Below are 14,286 nucleotides of genomic sequence, written 5' to 3'. Positions count from 1 at the left end.
AAGACACCATTGCTGTGCACAGCTCTTGCTAACTGTGCTTGTTAGTGAACTGCTGCTGCAGAGCCAGCAGAGGGAACACAGAAAACACTGGTTTGGTGGAATGCCCAGAACAGGGAAATCATGAGCAGGTGCATGTAAAGAAACTCAGCAGAATCTGACCTAGGAACAAACAGTTGCCCTAAAGGATCTTTAAAGAATAGCAGAGAATTTTTTCCTGTTATAATTTCTGAAAGATGTTCCGATTCGGCATATTCTGCATTCAGTGAACCATAGCAAAGTTCAGCTCTTCAGAAACAAAAAGTGCAAATACTGCCCTCTCTGAGCAAACACAAACCCGGCGGAGAAAACATGCTAACTGTTGCAGAAACAGAAAGGCCTCGCCTCATTTCTTCCAGGACAGATTTATGCTCGTTTCCATCTGATAAACTGCAGATGTGAAACAGTCCTGCTCCCCGCCGCAGGGAAGGTCGTGCAGTGACTAGGTGGAAAGCTGCCTGCGATCCACTGACACAGCATTTTGGGCAGCACCGTCTCGCTACGGCCAGAGACGCTGTTCAGCTCCTCTAATCAGCGACAAAGCATTCTGGCTCTGTACGTGCCTCTGACAGTCTATGCTATTTGTGGCCAGGTAGCAGCGATGTTAATTCAATCAAATCTGCCCCTCTGATTTGCAGATCAGAAGAAATACATACCATGCCTTATAAATTTAGAGCAATAATGATGGTTTTACAGGGCCTGTGCAGCAACCAGATTTGCCACCCTGAAAGGCAAACTTTACAAAGCCAGTGTAAGGAGTAGAACGAACATTTTGTTATTAGCTTCCAGTTCAACAACAATATGCCCTTCTTTTCTGATCAGAAACAAGTGCTGTGGATTCCCAGGGCACAGATTGCCAATTGTCTGGAAAGACTGATGCAATGGTAGTCCAACACAGGCATACCAGGAGGAGGCAAAGAAAGGTGAATGCAACAACAGATTATAGTTGAAAAGCATGGGCACAAGCTGTAAAACTCCTGAGTGTAGGGAAGGCTGAACCTCCTGCTTTTTGCATGACATTTGGGATTTATTTTTTTTTTCCTGTTTGGGGAAAAAAAAAATCCTCATTCACATAAGCTCCTGAGAAACACTTCTGGTAGGACTCCAAACTGGTCAATGGGACTACAAATGCTTGTGGCAGCTGCACAGATAAGGAAGACTTTAAAAAGCATCAGAGCTTTTCAGACCTGCTGGGCATGAAGGTTGCTATTTTGGCTTCTCCCTCCTCATCCCTGCCCCTCAGACTTTCCCCTCCCTCCAGCGAGGGCTGATGTTTTTGGAGGCCTGGCAGTGCTGCACAGTGGCCAGGGGAAGGGCACGTCCTCCATCAGCGACCGACTGCCCAAGCTCCCTGTGGCCACGCCGCCCAGGCAGAGCAGTAGGATGTGTCCATCCTATCACCAGATGCCCACCACCACTGCCTGGCCTCATGCCTGAGTCTCAGCCACCAGAACTGCAGCATTTTGCGAGTCTGGATTTTCCTGTGGAAGCCTTGCTTTCTCACCCCAAGGTCCTAGAAATCACCACGGGTGCTATGGTTTCCTTCGCCTTCCAGTTACGAACAAATAGACGTAGGGACTTGAGACTCTCTTGTGTTTTGATATACACAATACTTACCATTGATCATTGTGCTAATGTTGATCTTCATTCTCCGTGTGATCCTGGAGATGGCCAGAAATGCAGAATTGTGAACACAGAGAATAATAAAAATTTATTATCAAATTAAGAAAAAAAATCTGAAACATCAGCTTTGAGTTTCAGGGCTCTTTTCTTCTGAAGCTGCACATTCGTTACCATGGAAACTTTCAGATACACCCAGAAAACCCACAGGCTTTACTAGCTGCTTTATCTACTGCGGCATATTAGGGAGAGCTGTATATTACAAACCAGGGGCCTCATGACTAAGCTTCCTGTGGCAACTGGGTTAAGTTTGCACTCAAAATGCTGGCATGTTAAGGCAAGTCTGATGGCTCTTCGAGCACTGTTTTAACTGTTGGGAGTTTAGTTAATTTTCAAGTATACTAGAGAATCTGACAAGTTATAGTGGGAGAAAGACCTCATTGACTGCTGCCTCTGCAAGAGCTGCACACTTTTTGGCACCAAATATCCAAAGCAACAGGCTTTTACCAGTTCATTAGGAATTTATTCCTGCTCTGATACAGCTATTGACTAGGAAATATTCTGGATTTTCAGTATAAATTTTCCCTTTTGTAATTTTATCTAGGGCTCTCAGTTGTGCATCTATATGCTATGTGGAATACCTTCCAGCCCCGGTGCTAATAATGCCTTTCAGATGTTTGAAATCAAGCTGAATATATTCACCTATTTTAGCTTTCTCTCACGTGCTCTCTTCTCTGTCTCTGATGGGGTTTTTTTGTTGCTATTCTATATGCAGCATCCAGTTTGTCAATACCTTTCTGGTAAAAATCATGGTGCCCCAAATTATTTTCCATCAGAACCACAGAGGATTACAGAAAGCAAGGACAAACCTCCAACTGTCTTAATTACTATTAAACTCCATTCATATGAAAGACCTTCTAATCTCTGTACCATGGTGTGGTGCTTTTGAGTGGGGATCACAGAATTCACGGGCTGGTTTTGTGGCTTTATTATATTCAAAAGTCATTAATTAGTGTTTCTTATTTAACAGCAGCTCAAGATCTTTTTCAATAGTATTTCATTTGATGCAATGTTTTTGAAAGGCTGTTGATCTTCACAGCCTTCCAGCCCTACACACTATTTTGTCTTAGTTGCACCCACCTACACTTTTCCTAAATTCATTTCATTCTATCATTTTCTTCCCATGTTCCTAAGCTTTCCAGGTCCCTTTGCTCAACACATTGTAATTTGCAGTTTTCAGATTTCATTAGCTGTGCTCCTTTTCGAGCCTGTCTGAATAAATGCTTCAGTTCAGGTATTGTCATTGGCTGCACTGTCATATGCATTTATTCAAATGTGCAGCATGAGAGACATCTTCAGATAATACAAATGTGCTTCTCCATTGATATCAGAGGATCTGTGATGATTTACACCAAGCTTTTTCTGTGCACTAACTTTAAAATCCTTTTAAAAAATTATAAAGGTGATCCAGTAGCATGTATTCATTCTGAATATTTAGTGGGGTTTACTTATTAATGACAACAAAACAAACAGATTCAAATTTTTTTCACTAGTAAGAGCACTTTTTAATTTCACTTTGATTTGCAGGTTTCTGATCTTCATTTCTTGAACACTGGAAGAATTTCCCTGCTATTTGGGACAGACTGTTTATTATCCTGAACTTTGTGTTATCTATTAGAACAAGTTGTTTGCTCCAAGCAACACATTAGTAGCTATTTGATGTTTTTTTCCAAAATACTTAATGAAGAGTTCACGAGCTGCAACACTACTTTTCACTTTTGAGGATACTTTCGTAATGTCAAAGCCAACAGATCACAAGCAGTTTGCAAACTCTGCAAATCTATGTCTCCAAAGTATTTGTACTAACTTATTTTTACTCAGTTTATTATAACAAAACACACTGGTGAACCAAAAGTTTCTTCACTAATAATTAGAGCACCTCTCTCTCCCCCCCCCCCCCCCAAATTTACAGTTGTATAAATGTGCTTATATACATATACATAATTATTAAGTCCAAAGTGAATAAATCTATTTATTTAGGGATATTTGGCTATATCTCAGCTGCTGGATTTGGGAGTACTTCCCTGCCCTGGAACCAGGTATGAGCCTAACAGCAACCCAGTTGCATGGTAGCACGAGCGTAAAGTGTCAGTCCCCACTTCTGGCTCCTGCTGTCCCCATCTGGGTGACCAGGGCGTAGAGGGGGGCGGAGCTGGCACCCTCTGATCCTGCCCCGGGAGTCTGACCCCAGCCTGGGGATGGCAACCAGGATCACGTCACAGCATACTCTGGCTAGACATAGCTACTGCATCCATGTTACAGTCTGTATAATATTAACATTTCAATTAAAAAAAAAAAAAAATCAGCAAAAAGTCAGTTATCAATAGGGTTGATGTACATTAGAAAGCTTATGTGTAGCTCAGATCAAAGTAATGTTTAACTTTTGCAGCAGAATCACTAATGAAGGAAATAACTAGGTTAGATTTAGTTGACATAAGCCAGTGGCAAGACGGAGGGTTGGAAAGGTGGCTCTGGACTTGTGTCCACAACGACAACCCCAAGTCTCATCAGGTTCTGCCCCTGCGAGACAGCCTGACAGCATTACATTTCCCTGTATTTCGCATAGCAGTTTCCATCAAACATTTAAAGCAGCTCTCTGATTTACATAGAACATTGTGTCCCATGCCCAAGGCAATTTTGTCCTAAAAAAAAAAAGGAGGGGAGGGACAAGGAAAAGTTAGTTTAGTAATTTCAGTTTCCAGAAATACAAGTGGGAGTTTGAACTTTGCTCTAATTATACAGCACCACAGAAAACATTGGAGTCACACTGTGAGAACTGTTGTAAGGTCCTCTTATCACTGAGAGATTACAGTGTAAATGAAATAAGGCTGAAATCGGTTTGGGATCCTTTTTTTTTTTTAGGTGATATAAACTGATGCTCATCAGGCAAAAAAACCTGAGCATACACCAGGTAGAGACTGTGGTCGACGATGGCTCCCTCACTCTTGTGTGAGCCACAGAGAGGTTAAACTTGGGTTAGTAGAGATGAGTCCCTGAAAGCAATGCTCCAAAAATTAGGCGTGCAGGAACATGCTAACCAGCGTGGCCTGCTCTGCTAATGAGTGGCAGGGCTGACTGCTACAGCTCCGAGAGGAGGGTCCTGTTAGGCACGGGGAGGTATCACTACCCTGGATTAAAACCAGTTCACTCCCTTAATCAAATTTCGTGCCCCACTGGCCTTCCTGAAATAGAGACAATAATGGAAGAGACCCCAGGGACACCAGCAAAGCACCTGCAATGTGCTGCACTGCAGGTACTAGCCTTAAATTTTAAGCTTGTTAGCTTTGGCACTGGGAACGGGCAGGTCACAGCAGGACAGAGCTTTGCTCAGGCTCATTACTGCTTCTTACGTGACTGCAGGGTTGGAGAAAGCTCATGGATGGCTCACTGCCTTTCTGTGGGCAGGGCAGAAATTCCTCTGCCGGCTTCCCTCGGAAGGCGTCCATCAGCACCTGCTGTTTGGGCTGGAAAAGGTTTCGTCCAATGCACAGCTTTTGGATGGGGCCTTCCCCTCGCTCTGCTTCCCCGCTGTCTCCAAAGGCTGCCCATCTCTGCACAAGTGCGCAGGGACGGGGACAGCGTGTGCTGCTTTCTGGAGCTCACTTGTCAGGTCGCCAGGAATGGTGCCCTGCTCTGTAAAGGTGGGAGCATCACTTGTTGACTGAGCAGTACCCAACCCTGACCTCGTCTGGCTGCTGCTAACACAGTTCAGGGTTTGGTTTGGACCTAATTTTTGCTGACAAAGTTGATAGCCCTTCTCGGGTTGCATTTAATGTTCATTGTTAAGATTTTAGCTTCATAGAAGGGACCGCTAGGTTATCCCAATGCTTCCTACTGTCTGTGGCATTTCAGTTACTATAGTGACTACAAGGAGGTAGGTTTGGCCAAAGCATCAGTCTGACAATGAAAGAAAGGGATCACATATCACTTCTATAACCTCTTCCACTGGTTAATTGCCATTGCTGCTTTTAAAAAAACCCCAGCCTTATATTATAAATCTGTGCTCCAAATCTTGTCTAAGACCACCAGGCCTGACCCAAATGATGGCATCCCTCATCTCAGCAAACTTAAGATGTTCCCTCATCTCTTGGCCACTTGGAGAAGATAACGGAATAGGAAGAAGGGGAATGTCCCTTATTCTGGTCCTTATTCTTTTTTAACTGGAGGGGCTCTTTCTCAAGCACCTTGCCTGACTACATCTCCAGGTGTTTCACTCTGGCAATGACAAGCACTACATCAGATGAGGAGCCATTTCCCAACATATTGGTTCCTAAAGTTAACCTCATCAAAGCACATATCACTCTAACCATCTCATGTGCTATCAATGAGGGATTGCTATGCGTAAAATGTTCAAGGCAAAAAAGGCAAAGGTTCAGGCACACAGAACTGAAAGTTAATCTGATTCGCTATGCTCTGGACCTCAGGCTATGTCTTCGCTGGTGAAAGGATGAGAGAGCTGCACAGACTAGATTACCTTAGACCCCTGGAGCAATCATCTTCCACCTCAGGAGCATTCAGCCTCTAAGGTGTAAAGAAACCTTTTCCGTCCAGTGTCTAAAGTAAGACATCTTCAGGACCCTGCAGTGTGGGGAGGAACCACCTGTTGTGAGGTGCTCAGACTCAACATTGCTCCAGGGAAGCCAACAAGGTCAGATCCCCCAGGCACTGGCAGAAGCAGGACTCTGTTCTTGGCCTGTGACTGGACTTGAGTCTGAGGCACTCCTAGTCACAAGCAGGAGCAGGATTTTGGGCAGCTGGAGATACCTAACAATGAACAGTGAGCCATCTAAGAAGCTGTAGGCGTGTCCTACAGCTGGGCAGGGGTATTTTGGACCACAGTCTCAGATTTGGGTACATCAGTTCTTTTAAAGACTTTCTGCAAGTAACTATGAAGGTCTGAAGTTGTTTTCCAGCTTGTTCAGTGTCTATGATCATCACCTGAAAGTATCTGAAAATGACTGACCCAGACTCATGCAGAGATCATGTTGTAAAGATCAATGCATGTATTAATAACAACATTTTGAATTACCAAAAATAGTGATGGATCTGCTCGTGGAACTCATAAAAATTAACACAAGAAATATACTTACATCTATTCCCCAAAAATATAAAAACCCTAGACAAAGCTGTGGTGAAAACTGAGAAACAGCAGCTAAATTCAATGTATGTCCTTGCCTATAAAGCAAAAGTAAGCCCATCTTATGTGTTGATAGGATATCCAAGAACCTGTCTGAACATTTAGGCTAGATGCAAGGGCTTGAAGAAATAGTACTATAAGTGTTACACTGGGTATACACAATTTATATATACAAATCTTAAGATCCCGTGAGACTCCAAGGGGTTCACTTCTAGGCAGTGTGAAGTCTAAATCGTATGGGAAATTGTATAAAGGAGAGAGAAAGTTAGGAAAGGCAAATAAATACATGATGGCCACGACATGACATGGGTAACCATCCTGTTGATAAAAGCAGGAAAACACCAGTTAGTCCCACCTCATGACTGTGCAATCGAACATAACGTTTTCAATACCTCAACTGTAATCTGGTTTGGTGCCCTCTCCTGCCTTTCTGTGGAAAAATCATCCCTTCTCCCATTATACCAGGCAGATTATTTTGATCTTCACCTTCTCCGACGGATGCTTCCTTCAAAAAAGGTGGTGACAATCACGTAGCGAATGCTGACCATACATCCCACTTGCAGTCAGGATTGTCATCATCACTTTGCGCAAGTGAGTTGACTCCTATCTCGCCAAGACCCAGTTCAGGTCTGAGCTTTTCCAGTCCCATCTTTGCTTTTTGTCTAAATGTCAATTAATGCCATTCAAGATGGCTGCTCTTTGTCCCAGGATAGAGCGGGGTTTTTTGCGTGTTAATTGTTAACTCTGCCTGAATGTGTCAATCTCAGTGTGATTCCCTACCAGCTGTCCAGCAAGACAGAGCCCAGGTATTTCTTTGAGTCCTGTGACTCCGTCTCAAACATGACTCATTAACAGGCTAACGGTGCACGGACACAGCGAGGAGAGCAAGTCGAGGGAAAGAGCTGGAACGAGAGACTCAGGAGAACAGTAACAGAAAAGACACATTTCCCACACTGACCCCACGGAGAGCCACTGCGGCTCTAGAGCTGTTTGTCACAAGGCCATTGGAGTCATGAGCAGTAAGGCCCGGCAGGCAGAGGCAAGGCGCTTCAGCGGCACCAGCTTTCCCTGTAGAGCGAGTCGGTAACAGACAAATCCTGATTCGGTGGTTCGTTCACATTTGGGTATTGCAGTCCCAGCGTAGTTTGATTTAAGTACGGCCGTTGACTTGGGCTCGATTAAGTACATTATGGACAGTGCTACAGGAGAAAGAAGTCAGAAGAGCAGAATTTGAGAGTGAGGGGGAGGAAAATGAACTGAATAGGGGGAAGATCTGAAGACAGAGGTAGTGAGTTCCTTAAAATAGCAATGCTTGCCTTCGATGTAAAATACAAAATCTTGGGAACAAAATGAGATAGAGACTAAACAGATGGTGTGAGGAGGGATTCGAAAGTGAGATGACACACCAGAGCTAGATATGAAGAAGTAAATGATGCAGAAGTGGACTTTGTATAAGAGACAGCAGATAATCATCAGAAAAGCTCTTTGCAGTATTTGTAAGCTGTAACATCAGCAAAATACAATATGAGAGTACTTGGCTTATTTTCTCTCTACGAGAAGAGACTTGTTTTGAAGTCAAAGCAGACAAAATGGGTTTCTGTGTGAAGAGTTTGTAGATCTTGGTATGTTAAAATATTACTTTAAAAATCTTTCATGTCCAACAGTTACATTAATTTGTTTATCTCTATAGCACTTCAAAAAAATGTCATACTACAGCTCATTTTGGTCGAAATGGGAATGCTTCTAAACCTCCGTTCTTATCGTGTCATTGATCACTATAATATAGAGGTTTTATTCTTCAGCTGTGAAATTGGCATTTTTTCCCTCTAGGTTAAAGCTCTAAATCCAAACAGCTCCAGGTCCTACCAACTACATCCTTTGGGGAATTATGAATTTTTTAGATTGGCCCGATCTTGTGAGCCAGTTCCCACAGAGGTGGTGAGTCACAGGTCCAGCATTTGGAGTCTGGAGCTGGAGATGAACTTCCCAGCTTGGATCCATCTCAAGTTCTTTTCTTTCTCCAGGAAATATTTACTGCTCAGCAGAAAAGTGCCACATTGTAACGTACATTTCTTTTCCGTTTTGCCAGATTTACAACATTATTTCCGTTGTACCAGTTTCTTCCAGCTATCACAAAGTCAGTCAATATTTTTTTTACAAAATTCAACTGGTAATTATTTACTCCCTGAAAAAGAGAAGCGCAGGAGTCTGAGCAAGGAACAGGAAAATACTCAGAACAATATTGCAGGCTGTATGTAAGGGAAGCAATCTCCCCTGGTGTGTGCAGTAGCAGGAGGCAACGCTGCTGTGCCAGCCTCCCACCCAGATTGCCTCCCACCTGCACTGCGATCACAGGGACTGAAATGTAATCCTTTGTTTACTTCTGCGCCCTGAGGGATAAAACCCTGAGATAAGGCTTCTTTGCATAAATCATCTCAGAATTTCTCTCTGGTTTCCACCCAGATGATGTATATCATAATTTGTAAATGATCCTGACCTGCAATTAAACAATTGCTTGGTCCTCAAGCACCGCTCAGCTCCCTGTCCCACCAATTCCTAATGAGATACCACTCTTCTTCGAGTGCTGCTCCCTGCAAAGGTACGGGGAAATGCAAAAAGCCCACTACGATTCCTCAGGGACAGACCTGACCCCCAGACCCTTGCTCAGTGAAACAGCCCAGCATTTTGGTGGGATCCTGCCTGTGGGCAGAGTCGGAGGGTTCGACGTGGCACGATCATGTCGCTGCTTGTTCCTCCACCCACACAAACCAACTGTTTTCAATCCCAGTATTTTATCATGGTTTGTAAATAACAGTTGCTTGGGAAGAAGTGCGTTTGCCTCCTACCTCATGGAGGCCCTGGGAGTCCTTAATTTCTGTAATAGCTAATCTGCTCCAAAGTGCAAAGGGGGGCCAGGGAATAAAAAGGAAAAGTGGGGTTAGTAACAATTCCTCTCTCTACCCAGAGTGCCAAAGGCTAAGGCTGTGGGTTGTTTTTTTCCAACAGTTTGGAAATATTTCCTATAAGCTGTAAATCAGGCTTAATTAAAACTCTTCCTGTGACTCTTTTCCTCGCTTTTTTCTTGCTCCCTGCAAGGTGGGGTGAGCAAACCTAGATACAAAACGACATAGTTGGAGTCCTGGAAACATTGCCAGCCTCCCAGAGCCCTCCCTGTGGGCTAGGCTTTCCAGGCTGGCTGTGGGGTGGGTAACCAGCAGGGAGTAACTGCCTTTGGGTGAAAATCACAGTAATTGCTGCTGTTAAAAGACACTGTTGTTTCCTTCTGTAGTATTTCCGGGATGACAGGAAGAACTGGAGCGGGGGCGGGGGGGAGGCTTATTAATGAGGCAAAGCAATCAGTATTTTTGTAGGCTTGTTTATTATACTGCCTGTGTCTGCGTAATGTAAATGCAAATAAACCCATCTTTATTTTATTCATAGTTCTAATGGAAAGTCTGTGTCATGGTCTGAACCAGGTGGAAGACAAGCTCCCAAGGGGGAACACATGTGGCACAGACTGTCAGTGCATGTGAAGAGCCAGGAGACAGGGTGCAATCAGACAGCGGTGATCAAACCCCTCACTAAAAGCTACCACGGCCAAAGCAAGAGCCTGACTTTTACCGACATCAGCAGTAAGACTCTGTACAATGTGGTGGAGGAAGAAGATAGAGAGCCCGTTCGCCTCAACCAGCCTGGCAGCCCCTCCATGGTGGTGCACAGGCGGGTGGCAACAACCCCCCCGCTGCAGGCCACGGCGGAGGAGACCCACCTCTTCTTGCCCGAGCAGCCCCCCAAGACCCTGCCCCTGCAGCCACGATCTCTCATGGACCAGCTGCAAGGAGTGGTCAACAAGTTTGCCACCGGCATCCCCGACTTCAACGCCGTCCTCCCCGCACCCAGCCTGGGGAATGGCATGCGGCCCCCCTACCAGCCCCCCCCGCCGCAGCAGCCCTCCCTGCCGCCTCTCCAGGTGGCCGCCTTCAGCGAGGAGCCCCTGTCTCCCCCGGCCGAGGAAGCGGAGAGCGAGAAGCTGAAGCTCATTCAGGGATACATCTACGAGAAGAACCCAGAGGAGGAGGAGGACGAGGAGCCGGTGACCAGCAAACTGACTCTGGAAGACTCTCCAGCGCTAACACCCCCATCCCCTTTCCGGGATTCAGTGGCTTCGGGTAGCTCCGTGCCCAGCTCCCCTGTCTCGGAGTCGGTGCTCTGCACCCCCCCAGATGTGACCTATGCCTCTGTTATCCTGAGAGATTATAAGCAAAGCTCATCCACCCTGTAGATGCTGCAAGAGACAAGACAAGAAGGACTTTGGCAGCTGCCTGCTGGGAGGTCCTGAGGAGACAAGTCTCCCAGGGCTGGGGGAAGAGAGAGAACAAAGTCGCATATGACAGGGCAAAAACTTCATCCTGCACTTAAATAAATAAAAGGAAAGAAAAAGAAAAAAAAAAATTCCATTCTGAGGGCTCAAAATTCTCTAGCTGTTAAAAATAAAAACACTGTACTTTGAGACAATGATAGGAAACCATAACAAAGCACAAACCCAAGAGACAACTTCTATAGCAAAAAAAAATGAATAAACACAGGAAAAAAAAATTTTAAAAAAATCACACTTAGTCACACCCTCTCTTGGCAATGCTTGAAAAGGACTCTGGGAAGTGTGACCTGGAGAAGTCATTAGCACATCTCATGACTGCTGTCTGTCTGCTATGGAAGCAACACACCCAGGAGCTGGAAGGGCAGAGTGTGGTCAGGAGGAATGCAGCTACTTGTATATGAGACATATATGCATAAATAGTTTTTCCTGGTTTCTATAGGTGGTATAACTGCGTGATGCATTTGGGGGAGAGGAACTGAGATAACACGAAAGCACATGGCTCTTACTGACTTTTGTCTGAACAATTTGTTCTTCGTACTAGGCTGCTTTTTGGGGGATCTGAGCTTTTTTTAAAACACTGATTTGTGAATGGAGCTAGAAATATGATTAAGACTCAAGAGGTTTCTGAAGAAAGCCCTTGCTGTAGTACTTGTAATATGATAAGGACTTAGAAAAACTGCCCTTTTGTATAAGATTGCAAACCATGTGGCTCAACTGTTACACAACATTTCCTGTAGCAGAACAATATTTATTGACTGACTTTTCATAATACAACATATTTACCATGTGATTACATCGTTCTTTTGTGTTACTTTGGAATCAAATACATTGGAAAATAGCTGTATACTTAGAGCAACAACTATTACTCTGAAAGAAAGGCAGTTCCATACTGGGGGTTACAGAGTCAGCCTTGAAGCAAGAGAGTGAGCGTACGGTTGTGTTTGTGTATGCGTGTGTACGGTATGTGTGAAGTGTAATGTCCAATAACTACCACTGGCAGATTGTCGTATATACTATGAATATTTTTATGTTCAAATCATGTTTTATATCGCATTGTTACAAATATTCAATAGATCTTTGGAAGTTTGTATGCTGTGCTAACAAGTTTTTTTTCATATACAAGCTGTGACAATTGTTACCCATATAATAGGGTGCTTTATTTTGCAGATATTTTATGAAGTAAACATATGGTATTAATAACCAGTGCATTGAAAACTTGTTATTTTACATGTTTGCAGCAAGTGTGGTTAACAAAAAAAAAAAAAAAAAAAAAAGAAAACGGAAAAAGAAAACGGTCTGGTTTAGAAATCTTGCGCATGCCAGTATAGAGGCGAGACAGGAAAAGTAATTAACCTATTTTGTTGCTTCAGATAATTTAAAATAAAATCATGTCCATACAAGAAATTTCATCAGTGCTTAATGTGTGCATAAATTGCCAGGGTTTGTTATAAACAGTTCTTTTAATCTCTTTGTGATGTTTAGTTGTCTGTTCTTTTCATACGCTTTCACTTCTATTCAATATACAATATTGTATGTTAAAGATCACTTCTAGGCAGCTGTAGTTCTGTCATTCATTCCTCCTCCTCTATCCTTCATGTGTTTCGTAGAGATGGGCCTAATCCAAAGCTCCCTAATGGCTGGTATGTTCAAAGTTCAGGTCTAATTGCTATGGCTTGAACTCAATTATACTTATTATTACCCTATTTATAAATGTGCGTATTATATACAGGACAGGATTTTAGCTGCTATGAACTTTTATTGTGCTGCTGAATTTAGCTGAGGATCTGTCCCACAGTTCTACACTTTATTTCCAAAGATATTTTTAAGGAGTCTCTTCATATTAATATAGTTGCAAAACCTGATTTTAACCATGCTTCCTGTGGATATTCTATCAGGGTTTTTCTGAATTCAGCATATTTCTACTCTTTTTCTTTCTTTTCACTTGAATTTTAAGAAGTCCTGCTGCCAGCCATCAATGCTTCTCTGAAGATCCAAATCTCATTGTTTTGCTCTAATTATATAGTAGTGGTATTGGAAGGTTTGGCTGGTGCTCAAAACCAGATAGAGCCTTTTCCCTCATCCTCTTTTCACGATATTTGCTCCTTGCAACATGAGTAGTGACCAGTTGCTGGCATTGTCCCCATGTGGAAAGCATGAAATGACTTTGCCTAAGACACGGTTATGTCTTTGTCATTAGATTGATGTCTCTATAATGAACTAAAGACACCTGAGGGTCAGTTGGTTGATTTTTGTCTGCTTGGGGCTTTTAGGGGGATTCTTTTTTTTTTTTAGTTGTTTCTTTATTTTAATGCTGATTACTCATTAAAGCAATGAGAAAAATGCCATATTTTCTTTGCTAATCACCACACTGGCAATGAATTATATCTTCTTATAATCTTAGTATAAGATTTATTGTGCTGTTTCCAAAAACATCCATTGTCAGTAGCACAGAGCTAGTACTAGGAAGCCTTTGAAGAAATGAGATAGATAAGAAAAAGAAACATAACAGGCTCTAATAGAAGGGATGCGGCAATGTGGCAAGGTACTATCATTTTCATCTCTGTTTTGAACATATTAAGCACTGATTTTATTACTGCAATGTAATTATATCATGAGTAGGAGTTTTCTTGAAATTCAGTATATTAGCTTTTAGTTTGTAATTGTTAAAACTGGAAACATACACATACATAAATATATCTAAAGAGCAAGAACTCACCTTGTGTATGTAGTTGTATGAGCTATGAAGCTTCCTGTAAAAGTTCTTTCTTTTGGTCTGTCAAATGCTTGATGAAAACTGCCTTTTTGTCAAAATGATCTTGAAAATGCTGTAAAATAAATATTTTCTATTTATTATTTAAAAATAGAATGCTAAGATTTTTGCTTCCTAAGTAGAAAATAGCCATGTCTAGTAATGAATTCTTTCAGGGCTTTTCAGCGTCACGTGAGAGAGATGGTGGGATGCTCAAATGGAGGTAGGTATCAATCAGATTGTGGCATGTAGGTGAGATGGTGGAAGGTTGGAAGATTTTTGTTTAGGAAAAGAAACCCCAGCTTT

The 14,286-nt window shown here is 42.9% G+C and overlaps 1 protein-coding gene across 7 annotated transcripts in view; it reads left to right on the top strand.

Annotated features, from left to right (window-relative positions):
- Positions 1–14,051, top strand: part of GRM1 (glutamate metabotropic receptor 1) — a 189,899-nt gene extending 175,848 nt beyond the window's left edge. For 5 of the 7 annotated variants that reach the window (XM_075748463.1, XM_075748465.1, XM_075748460.1 and 2 more), the window contains one exon: positions 10,295–14,051. Coding sequence is in view for 3 of the 7 variants with exons in the window: in XM_075748460.1 (XP_075604575.1) it covers positions 10,295–11,135 (841 nt within the window). In the remaining 4 variants the exon portion in view is untranslated. The remainder of the gene's footprint in view (positions 1–10,294) is intronic. The other 2 variants (XM_075748464.1, XM_075748466.1) reach the window with 1 other exon arrangement.
- Positions 14,052–14,286: the final 235 nt, after the last annotated feature.

The sequence above is a fragment of the Balearica regulorum genome, chromosome 3 (assembly GCF_011004875.1).
Source record: "Balearica regulorum gibbericeps isolate bBalReg1 chromosome 3, bBalReg1.pri, whole genome shotgun sequence".
NCBI classification, from domain to species: Eukaryota; Metazoa; Chordata; class Aves; order Gruiformes; family Gruidae; genus Balearica; species Balearica regulorum.
The sequence above is the reverse complement of the archived record's forward strand: the minus strand, read 5'-3'. Positions and strand labels throughout refer to the sequence as shown.